The sequence below is a fragment of the Brassica rapa genome, chromosome A02 (assembly GCF_000309985.2).
Source record: "Brassica rapa cultivar Chiifu-401-42 chromosome A02, CAAS_Brap_v3.01, whole genome shotgun sequence".
NCBI classification, from domain to species: Eukaryota; Viridiplantae; Streptophyta; class Magnoliopsida; order Brassicales; family Brassicaceae; genus Brassica; species Brassica rapa.
In genome coordinates this window covers 5,041,763-5,053,009 of record NC_024796.2, presented here as the reverse complement: position 1 = coordinate 5,053,009, position 11,247 = coordinate 5,041,763, and the positions used below count along the sequence as shown (strand labels likewise).

Sequence of the window (11,247 nt, the reverse complement as noted above, 5' to 3'; positions counted from 1 at the left end):
GTTAGACGTTTCAGCACAAATCCAAGTTATGATTGTTGATTAGCAAACGACAAGAAAAGCTTTAATTAGATAAAGCACAAAGCAGTTATCCAACATAGAAGTTATGAACTAAAAACCAAAACAATAGGATAAGGCCAAAAGAGGCAGAAATATCCACGCCAACGACAAATAAACGTGTAAACAAATGACTGAAAACATTAGGAATATTTTATAGATTTTTTCCAGCTAAAGATTCTTGATCTGCAGTTTTACAAGAAACATACATGACTTGATGAGATCTCAACACTAAGCAGCTTTAGCTGTGTGAGAAGAAAAGCTCCATGACACTAGATCTTGTAATAAAGCAACTAGATCTCTAACATCCTCACTCTCTCTCATCTCTTGAAGCCATAGCTCATTATATCTCTCCACACCCAGTTCTTCTTCACCATGGCTCCTGGACTCATATGATCTCCTTCTCCTCTTCACCACCTTCCTTCTCTTGTCATGATCTGCCATTCTTCAACACAAAGGGAGAGAGAGATACAAGTCAAATAAACTCAGGAGATCTCAAGAGAGATAGAAGAGACCAAAGTAAGAAGCATATGTTACTCTTTGGAGAGAGACAGCTGCTGAGCGATCCCAGAGATGCAGAGAGGGAAGCCATAGTTGCCACTAAGAGTTGTTGACTGCATTGTTTTTCTCTCAAGATTCAGAAATTGTGATCTTGTTTTTTTTTTAAGAGAGCTAAAGAAAGAGATAAGAAAAAAGGAGATAAAGGACAAGATCTTGAATTGAGTAAAGATTAAGGAAGGGTGTAGTTTATATACTGGTACTAGTACTGTGTTGTTAATACCCACTTTACTATTGCAAGACACGAGATGAAAGACTTTTTGTCTTGTTGATATGTGGAAAGAGAGTAAGTAGGCGTGGTCTCTTCCTGTGACTGAATCGGAATGATTCATCTTTTAAAATTTACTAGCGGTGAAACTAAAAAAATATTGGTTTCACTTTGCCTCTTTTTCTGATTTGGATTTGATTAAAGTATGTGGAGGACAATAAGGCTTTTCAGTTTCTCTTTTTCAGCGAGAATAAATGCAGCACTCACCTGTTAAATCAGCAAAGTCTTTAACTTGTTTCTAAACCAACTTGTTAAATCAAGTAATTTTAACTGTAAGCTCAGACTCTTCAAAACTGTAATGTTAGTTTTGACATCATCGCTGTCATCATTTATTACACAGAAAGACATACCAAGCAAGTTATCAGACGAGCATTTAATAAAAAGGATGATTGGAACCAATCTTGCAATGTTTTTGCAAGAAAAAAATCTTATACCAAAACAACTACTCTTTCATCAAATGTTATCACTAGATTGCAGTAAGAGAACCTATCTAAGGGAGGTCTTACAATTTGGTTTGTTTAAGATTATGTGTATAACTAGAATGTCTATATCTTAACTGGTATGGATACGTTTCACAATGATAGACTATATAGCACTAAGTACAGACCTGATAATCAATAGGATCTATCAAAACAAAAAACGATTCACTAACTCAACCTGAATCCAGGAGCTATTCATAGTACATATAGTACCAACAATAAACAAGGACAGGTTAAATAATAACTTAATAGCTCTACTTGTGCTTAGGAAGTGACAATCCAGGAACTATTCGTAGTACATACTATACCATCAATATACAAGGACTCATTAAAGGTGATACATTAATACTTTTTGGTGTATGGGACCTCTGTTGTCGACTTTTCCCCTCCACATGCATGAAACATAACAAAATTTTAGCCACTCTCGATAAACTTTGTAGATATGTCCATATGAGCCGAGAGAGGAAGTGTTAGAATTTTAGCCACTGTCGACTTTCCCCTCTAACAAAATGATGCAAGCCAAAATTCTTTTTATTTCCTTCAAGTAACAAAGTCATCCATTTACTATTCTCTGTGCACTCTTACATCGCAAGACCGTTAAAGCATATAATTGGCCTTTTTTTTTTTAAAAGAGATAATAATTTTGGCCATTACATAGGTTTTTGCTTTTTGCTCAAAGGTGTTTTGGTCTTTGTGAAGTTTTCATGTCAATGAGATCTCAAAGATGAGCGATCCTCAGCCTGAGAATTACACAACAAATGAGTTATGTTGAAGAATTCACAGAATTTTGGTTTGATTCTTACATACAAGAGGAAATGTATTTTCTTTCTTTTTCTTTTTGTTTGTCTTTGACAAGGGTCTATTAAAAGATTAAGAAGAAAAGGTCGACAAATCTATGAAAACTATCAACACCATGAACTCAAATATCTCGCTGTTAATTTGCTTACATTACAAGCAAAAAAAAATTCATCTGAGTGAGAGCATCTCCCAAGACTCGAGAATCTTCACTAAATAATTTTTTCGTTGAAATCAATCTTCCTCATGTTCAACATCCTAAGGAACAAGTATGACATGTGACCGACCATACTGAAAGTTGACATAAATGTGGAAGTAAATATTTCTCTGTTCTTCATTTTTTTTTTAATGAAGTTTAGCACAAAAGCTACATTTCAAGAGTTTGCAAAAACCAACATTAAGACCGGAAAAATATATACTGTGGAATTTCCTTCCACGACTGACGTACCTTCTTGCGTCACGTTGGAGAAAGTGTGAAGGAAAAGAGAGCTAGCTAGAGAAACCACACAATTTGCTCATAATACGATTGGAGCCGTTGTTTTCTCTTAGTCTGAAGTATGTTTTCAAGAAACGAACTTCATGTCTTTGTTATTTCATAAATTACTTGCAACAAATAGACTCAGATACGCATGATAGTTACTATTCATCTAGCTGAACTGGTTATCAGTTTGGCAAACCACAAATATCTACACATGCCATTAGATATATATACACATATTTACGTAAACGTAAATCAAATAATTATCACAATCGTGGCTGAAGAACATATAATGATAGGATCGGATCAACTGATACATACTTGTTTTAAAATGTTTTTTTTTTTTGAAAAAAAAGGGTTAAACCCGGATCTATTAAAGACACAGATCTAACCTCCGGGTGGAAGTACAGCCCACAGATAGACACTCTCCTGGACATTCAAATGAGCCGAAAGCAATAGCTCATATCTGTATGGCCAGCAGGGTTCGGACCAGGATTCGCCGTATTGGATTTAGTCTCTCAAGCGCCACTGGACTACCACCACTGGTTTTGTTTTAAAATGTTTTAGCAAGTATTTTTAAATTGCAAAAGTCTACATATTTGTACTAATTTGTTTCCCTGTAATTTTATATTGTTTTTGTAATCACAATTTGAAATTAATGAAAATTATCCGTTTGCCTGATAAAAAAGTCTAGATACAGATGAATCGAATAGATATGATCTTCTAGAATACCTTTTTTTTTGTTGGGGGGGGGGGGGATTCAATATATTACCTGCCAAATTAGACCAAGTACTCCAATTATGTAAAAGAGAGCATTTACATCCAAATTGCTTTGAAAAATTACAAACCGGTAATTTAGGAAAACAAAGAACAGAAACCAAAAATTACATAAACCGGCCCGGTTGAACCAATGGCATCCAACACGTGGGAACGGTCGGAATGTTCGAGTAAATTTACACAAGACCAAGGAAACGACAACGTTATATTAGCAAATCTAAATGTAGTAGTGGGGGGTGAGAGAGGAAAAAAAGAAAACCCCGGAAAGTCAAATAAAACACGTCAAGTTTTTTGGAATGTGGTGGGTTGGACCGTGCACGTGACCGCACAGAAACTAAACCCGGACGTGTTGCTGGTGAGTAAACCGGATTAGATAATCGGCGACTGGTCCGGCTACCCTTGTTTTTGTTTCTCCTACCTCTCCGAGAGAGGGATCGAAACTTTCCCCGTCTGCTTGTTGGTGGCTCTATTCCTTTCTCTCTCTCTCTCTTTTTCTTTTCTTCTTCTTCTTCTTATCGAGAGCTGTGAAAACCCTAATCTCTCATCAGCTTCCCTGTGTTCTGATTCAGTCTCCGGTCCCTTGGTTTGTGTTTCCGTTTTTCAATTTGTAAATTTTTTAATTTTTGGATACCTCTCCTTGATTATTAATAACTCTTTTGTGTGGTTGATTAGATCGGTTGCTGTATGGGAACTGTATCTATCAGCTGTGTCAATTTCAAAGCTTTGGTACTAGATTACAGGAATTAAACGTCGTGTTTTTGAAACTGAAGCTTTGGTTTTGGATTCAAGAAATGGACTTGGAAGCTCGTTGTAAGGTACTTGTTGTCTGAAAGGTCTCTCCTTTTTTGATGGGTTTGCTTTATCTGTTCTTGTTAGGCTCAAAGTTTAGTTTTTTTTTTTGTTTGCAGGATAAGCTTTTACATTTTAGGATAAAAGAGCTCAAGGATGTGCTCACTCAGCTCGGACTTTCGAAACAGGGAAAGAAGCAGGTACCAATATCTTTCATTAGTTACAGTTGTGGTGCTGTTGTTGTTTTAAATGATGAGTGTTGCAATCATTGCTAGCATCAATCTAAGACATAGTCACATAAGTGTTATCTGTTTTTTTTTTTTTTTTTGATCAACAACATAAGTGTTATCTGTTTCGTTTTAAATTACGTGGTTTCTTTTCAAGTATTATGTGGGAATGTACTGTGTAGATATCAGATAAGGTTCATGGTTCTCATAGGCTACTGTTGAATACACATGTGTGTGTTTTGAACTCTTTTTGAAATCTTCTTGTACAGGAACTTGTCGAGCGGATCTTGACCGTTCTTTCTGATGGAAAATGTTAGTTTGAACCCCTTTCTCTTTGTTTATTCTCACGTCTTGGTGTATTTTGCGTTATCTTCTCTTAAACATTTGTCTTTGTTTCCCACTGACAGCTGCAAGGTTGTGGTCTAAAAGGAATACAGTGGCGAAGGAAGAAGTTGCAAGACTGGTGGATGATACTTATAGGTGTTGAATCGTTTCTTTACGGGATTGCCTTGCTTTTCTTGTACGATTCTAACGCAATGTTTATTTTCTTTTGTGTTCAATAGGAAAATCAAAGTATCTGGAGCAAGTGATTTGGCATCAAAAGCACAAGTAAGCTCAGATACGAGTAATCTGAAAGTCAAGGGGGAGCCTGAAGCTTCCTTTCGACCAGAGATGAAAGTTCGGTGTGTCTGTGGAAGTTCACTGGAGACGGAGTCAATGATTCAGGTAATGCTCGGCGTGTCTATTCCTGTTTGAGCTAGCGTTGGAGAAGTTACATGTTTGTAATTTTTTTTAATTTTTTTTGGTTTCAGTGTGATGATCCAAGATGCCATGTTTGGCAGCATGTTGGGTGTGTTATTGTCCCGGAAAAGCCGATGGATGGAAATCCACCACTTCCTGAATCATTTTATTGTGAAGTCTGCCGACTCACTCGAGCTGACCCGTAAGATTTTATTTTCCCTGTCTCTGTTTGAGTTGTGAACAATTGTCCATATGAGTTAACTCTCTACTGCATGATAACTCTGTCCCGTTAGTTCTGAAAAGCAAGACGTATTTTTCATTTGATATGCTTCCCATTCTAGTTTTCTATATCTCCTTGCATTTGTAGTTGTTCTGCTTCTAGTTCTGAAATTTTAATGTTATATTTACATTCGTTATCCATTAGTATTGTGTTTCACGTTTGTCCTACATGGTCTTCCTTGTGCAGGTTTTGGGTTACAGTGGCACATCCACTTTATCCAGTGAGGTTGACTGCAACGAACATCCCAACTGATGGGTGAGAAACTTCATTTTCTTTAAATTTTTCTAATTCTATGCCAATTCTTGAAAATTACAGTTGTTGACGTTTTTCTTCTTTAGAAAGCTGAAGTACTCATTGGGCTTATCCTAGATGATACATCACCATCTGTCTCATCCTGCATTAGCCACTTTCACGTTTTTTTTTGTTTCCTCTAATGGTTTGCAAGAAAACTCTCTCACTAATGAATCATCTGCATCATGATCCTGCTAGTCAGTTGACTTTTCAACTTGGAATTGCAATAAGTCGATCTTTCTAGTGTCTAGAGAACAAGAATCACAATTGTTTTGTAGCTAGATGCACCCCTACTGAAAAAATAATGCTACTAGCTTTTATTCATTCTAATACTACGATCAAAATTTTTCCAGTTCAAGCGCAATGCAGAGTGCTGAGAGAACATTTCAAATCACAAGGGCAGACAAGGACTTATTGGCCAAACAAGAGTACGATGTTCAGGTTGGGTTTTGCAAAGTACTTTAGTATAACACTCTTATCTATTTTATGCGTTTCTAAAATTTACTTCTTTTGTTTAGGCTTGGTGTATGCTATTGAATGACAAAGTTCTCTTTAGGATGCAATGGCCTCAGCATGCTGATCTGCAGATCAATGGTATGCCTGTACGTGCAATTTACCGACCTGGGTCACAGCTTTTGGGGGCCAACGGCCGCGACGATGGACCTATTGTATGTTTTTTCATCCCTTTTCAACATTAACCCTTTTGACTTAAATATAGTAGTCGCTCTCTCATACATTGGTAATTTGTTTACCATCTCATTCTACTGTTTTGGCAGATCACACCTTTTGTTAGGGATGGAATCAACAGAATATCCTTGAGTGGAGGTGACAGTCGAAGCTTTTGTTTTGGTGTTAGACTTGTGAAGCGCAGGACTCTACAACAGGTACTGATCACCGATATTGCATTTGCATGAAAAACATTCAAAAAGGTCTGGTCGGTCTATGGGGGCATTAAAAACATAAGTGAAGAAAGATAAAACAAAACGATCGGTCCCTTGTTCATTTCGAAAAAAGTAATCTGTGAAAGTTGCCTGTGGATGGATGCATACTTACATTTAAATTTTCCCTTGTTCATTTCGGAGCTCAGGAATTCAGTTATGCTGATCTAAGTTACCTCAATATTTACTCGTTTTCCCCATATAGGTTCTTAATTTGATTCCAGAAGAGACCAAAGGGGAGACGTTTGAAGATGCGCTTGCACGTGTTCGGCGATGCATTGGAGGTGGAGGTGGAGATGATAATGCCGACAGTGATAGTGACATTGAAGTTGTTGCTGACTTCTTCGGTGTCAATCTCCGTTGTCCTGTAAGTTACCAATAGCTTGCTTATTCAGTCATGTAACTGATGCTGTACACGTGTGCATGTCCTTGCAGCTGAATTTTAACCGTCTTTTTCTACTTGTGTCATTAGATGAGCGGTTCTAGGATAAAAGTTGCTGGGAGATTCTTACCCTGTGTGCACATGGGAGGTTTTGACCTTGAGGTGTTTGTGGAGTTGAATCAACGTTCCAGAAAGGCAAGTTCTCCTATCCTTGTCAAAAAATTTTGGATTATTATTCCTCTAATTTTCTGATTTCATTTGTTCTGTGGCTTTCATTACATGCAGTGGCAGTGCCCTATCTGTCTGAAGAACTACTCAGTGGAGCATGTAATCGTGGATCCTTACTTCAACCGCATCACGTCAAAGGTATTTTTACTATAACTCTTGAATCTTTGTATCTTAACGTTATTTATTGAATTGCTTTCCTTCCTGCACCTCAGATGATGCATTGTGATGAAGAGGTGACTGAAATCGAAGTGAAACCTGACGGCTCTTGGCGCGTCAAATCTAAAAAAGAGAGTGAGCGTAGGGAACTAGGGGAACTCACGCAGTGGCACGCACCCGATGGCACTCTTTGCCCCTCTGGCGACGAGATTAAACGGAAGATGGAAACGATGATCCCTGTTAAACAAGAAGGCTTCTCAGATGGTGGTGGACCAACCTCTCTGAAACTCGGCATAAGGAAGAACCGCAACGGCGTTTGGGAAGTTAGCAAGCCTAATAATGCAAATGGAATGTCTTCCAGTAACAGGCAAGAGAAGAATATTATACCGATGAGTAGCAGCGCTACTGGAAGTGGTAGGGATGGTGATGACACAAGCGTCAACCAGGGCGCTGCTATTGGAACAACCTTTGACTTCGGAACCAACGGCGTTGATCTCGATTCCGTTTCCATGAATGTAGATTCAGGTTATAACCAAGCTGGAGAGGATAGGAATAATGAAGTTATTGTTCTGAGTGATTCCGATGAAGATAATGATTTGGTCATCACTCCTGGACCTGCGTACAGTGATTCAAGAACCAACGGTGGGGTGAATTTTCCGTTGAACCCTTCTGGAATCATCAACTCTTATAACGAAGAGCCACACACCTTAGCTGGGGGAAGCTCGCGGTTAGGTCTTTTCAATGATGATGATGAGTTTGATACGCGCCTTTGGTCGTTTCCTTCTGAGACTCCAGAAGCCTCTGGGTTCCAGCTTTTTGCATCTGATGCTGACGTTGATTTGCATCATCAAGGTTCACTGAACTGTGGTCCTGAGATAAATGGAGACTACACCATGGCTCCTGAGACAACATCAATGGCGTCTATTCCTCCTCCAGTAGTTCCAGATGGAAGAGCTGAAGCCGTTGCGAATGATGGCTTAGTTGACAATCCTCTTGCGTTTGGTAGAGACGACCCCTCGCTTCAGATCTTTTTGCCGACGAAACCGGATGGTTCAGCTCAGTCTGGTTTTCGGAACCAAGGTGATGTGTCGAATGGTATCAGGAGTGATGACTGGATCTCGCTTAGGCTAGGTGATAGTGCTTGTGAGGATCACGGAGAGCCTGCTAATGCAAGGGAAGGTTCTTTGGATGATACGACAGAGAATGGTGAGACACTAAATAATTAATGTGGATCTGCTTGTGTTTTACCACAGTTACTGACTGGTTAGTGTTTTATTTATTTGCAGATTCGTTGCTGCTGGGTATGAATGAGAGTAGACAAGACAAGGCAAAGAAGAGAAGATCAGATAATCCATTTTCATTTCCTCGACAGAAGCGTTCTGTAAGACCTCGGATGTTCCTCTCCATTGACTCGGATTCTGATGAGTGATATTTGTTCCTGTTTTGATCTGTCTCTCTCTCGGGGTGTTCCTTTTTGATTCTTAACGCTATGCACAGAACAATCAACAGGATCATCAGACAGCATACCGGAGTTAGCCAAGATTTGAACCGGTATTGATTAATAATAATAATTGTTATGCTTTCTACGATGATGTTGAACTCTCTCTCTCTCTCTCTTCAATATCGGTTCAGAATCTTGGGCCCTTGTCTGCAGGGTTGTATTTTGGAAAGAAAAGCACAGAGGCTGATTTTAGTTTTTACTGAATAGGCAGAAAAGTGGGCACAGGTGGTTCCGGTTTTAATTTGTTTACTCGGATGCCCAGGAGCCATAGAAGTCGTGTAGCATCATTGTAAATTATTGGCTCCCAACTTTTATTTGTTTATTATAAAAAAAATCAGCTCTTCTTTTACATTGCAAGTTACGTGCATTGAGTTTTCATCATGTTTCTGGCAAAGTGCTAGAAACAATGGTGAATATACTTCTCTCCATTGGTGCTAGAAACAATGTGTTCAAAAAAAAAAAAAAAAACTTCTCTCCTAGTCAAAATATCAGTATTACTATTATTTTTGTGGTAATTTTTTGAGCTTAGATCGAATTTCATGACGATTTTGTTGTGTTTTTTCAAACCAAAGTCGGATCAAATCTTCATGTTTCTTTGATCACAGTTTGTGATTTGGTTATGCGATTAATCTTATCGTACTTTTTTTTGATATTTGTTTCACATTTAACTTTAACATATTAAAAACTAATTTTTTTTTTAATTCCTTTACTTATTAAATCAGAAACATAATTTTGGACGTAATATTTACACATATATTATATCTATCTTATTAAAATATAAATCTAATTTGGGACCTAACTTTTACACATATGCTAGCTATACTATTAAAGCATAATCATTTTAAAAATCTACTATAAAATGTTGTTGGACTATTTCATTACTAATTTAACCTATTATATACAACCAAATAAATCATAACTTAATTCTATTATTTTTACAATTACCCTTAAAAACCCATGGCCTATTATTTTTTGTGCTTTCATATTAAATTCTTATTCTTATATTGTTTTTATTCTTACGAGTATATATGCGAGATTATCTTTGGTTTAAATTGATATCAAATAATTTTTATATAAATAAAATGTTAGAGTCAATAAATTGGTATCAAATAAATTTAAAATTTATTAAAATAAGTATATATTACACAATTAATCAAACAAAAAAATATATATTTTTATCAAAAATTCATAACAAAACAACTAGAAATAATTAAAAAAAACAAAACTAAGTAATATCTTATATAATTTTCATATTTAACATAAATAAAAATAATTTAATTATATAGTTTTCATGTACACTAAGGAAAAAATGTTAAAACATTATTACAAAAGGTTAAAATATATTAACTTTGTAAATTAAATTTTTGTAAAAGTTATATTCATGCTTTTAAAGTACAGATTAGAATCTAGTTTTAATATTAAATTAAAATTTCTAAGAACTTCAATAGTTACAAATGCATTCGACGACAAGACAATAAAAGAAAAATACTATAATATGATAAAAGATAGGATTGACAAAGGAAAAAAAAACGGAGTGTAACTCAATTTGCCTCTATCACAAAAAATCATTCTCAATACCCTTCACTTATTTTCAATTAGGTGTTATGCCCGCACATGCGGACATAATATCCTTATAAATATTTATCTGTTTATAACTATTAAATCAAAACCAACATAATAAATTATTAATTATATTTTTAAAAAGATAAATTAAACGTTAAACTTTATATTTTATTATAAAAATATTATTTCATTTTTGAAAATTTTATTATATTTACTTATAGTCAATTATAAAATATAACATATAAATAAAATATTATTAATATATATTCATTAGTTTTATCAAAAAAAATATATTCTTGTTCTTGAGTTAAATTTTAAAAACATTCACATATATTTTAGAAAATATATTTATTTGTTTGATTAGCATTTAATTATAAATTGTTTTATATCTAACTATAAATTTTATAATAAAATATTATTTTCAGATAACAACAGAATATATCTAAGAATTATCTTATGTCTTAAAACATGTTTTTATTTTTGAAAAATTTATTATATTTATTTATAATCATTAAGAGTATAAACGATATTAATCGCTCTAACTTTTAGTGTAAGAGCTCCGTTGCAAAATTTTATTTCGCAAATAATAGTATAGATAGATACCCCTTATCTTTGTCTCTTCCAAATATACCCTTTTTTTATCTTTATCTTTTTATTTACCACTTTTATTTTTTTATATTTTTTTTCTTGCGGCAAACTTTTTCGTGTGGGTTCCTTCCTGTTTTTTTTCTACTATATATTT

At 35.5% G+C, this 11,247-nt stretch overlaps 2 protein-coding genes across 6 annotated transcripts; one reads left to right on the top strand and one right to left on the bottom strand.

Annotated features, from left to right (window-relative positions):
- Positions 1-45: 45 nt before the first annotated feature.
- LOC103851506 lies at positions 46-964 on the bottom strand. The gene is made up of 2 exons (XM_009128360.3): positions 592-964; positions 46-499 (listed from the first exon to the last, which is right to left on the bottom strand). Exons 1-2 carry the CDS (start codon positions 942-944, stop codon positions 286-288), a joined length of 567 nt encoding a protein of 188 aa, XP_009126608.3. The 5' UTR covers positions 945-964; the 3' UTR covers positions 46-285.
- A 2,705-nt stretch (positions 965-3,669) lies between these two features.
- Positions 3,670-9,299, top strand: LOC103851505 (E3 SUMO-protein ligase SIZ1). 5 transcript variants are annotated; one of them, XM_009128359.3, is made up of 18 exons: positions 3,670-3,992; positions 4,082-4,224; positions 4,318-4,398; positions 4,695-4,737; positions 4,833-4,905; positions 4,989-5,151; positions 5,238-5,368; positions 5,633-5,701; positions 6,091-6,178; positions 6,256-6,405; positions 6,514-6,621; positions 6,881-7,042; positions 7,148-7,252; positions 7,343-7,423; positions 7,498-8,647; positions 8,728-8,822; positions 8,939-8,992; positions 9,096-9,299. In XM_009128359.3, the coding sequence occupies exons 2-17, from the start codon at positions 4,201-4,203 to the stop codon at positions 8,975-8,977; spliced, it is 2,562 nt and encodes an 853-aa protein (XP_009126607.1). In that variant the 5' UTR covers positions 3,670-3,992; positions 4,082-4,200; the 3' UTR covers positions 8,978-8,992; positions 9,096-9,299. The 5 variants fall into 5 exon arrangements, 4 of the variants coding, with proteins under 4 accessions (XP_009126607.1, XP_009126606.1, XP_009126605.1 ...); XM_009128358.3 differs by having other exon boundaries at positions 8,939-9,298; XR_629790.3 differs by having other exon boundaries at positions 3,676-3,992; positions 8,728-8,992.
- The last annotated feature ends 1,948 nt before the right edge of the window (positions 9,300-11,247 follow it).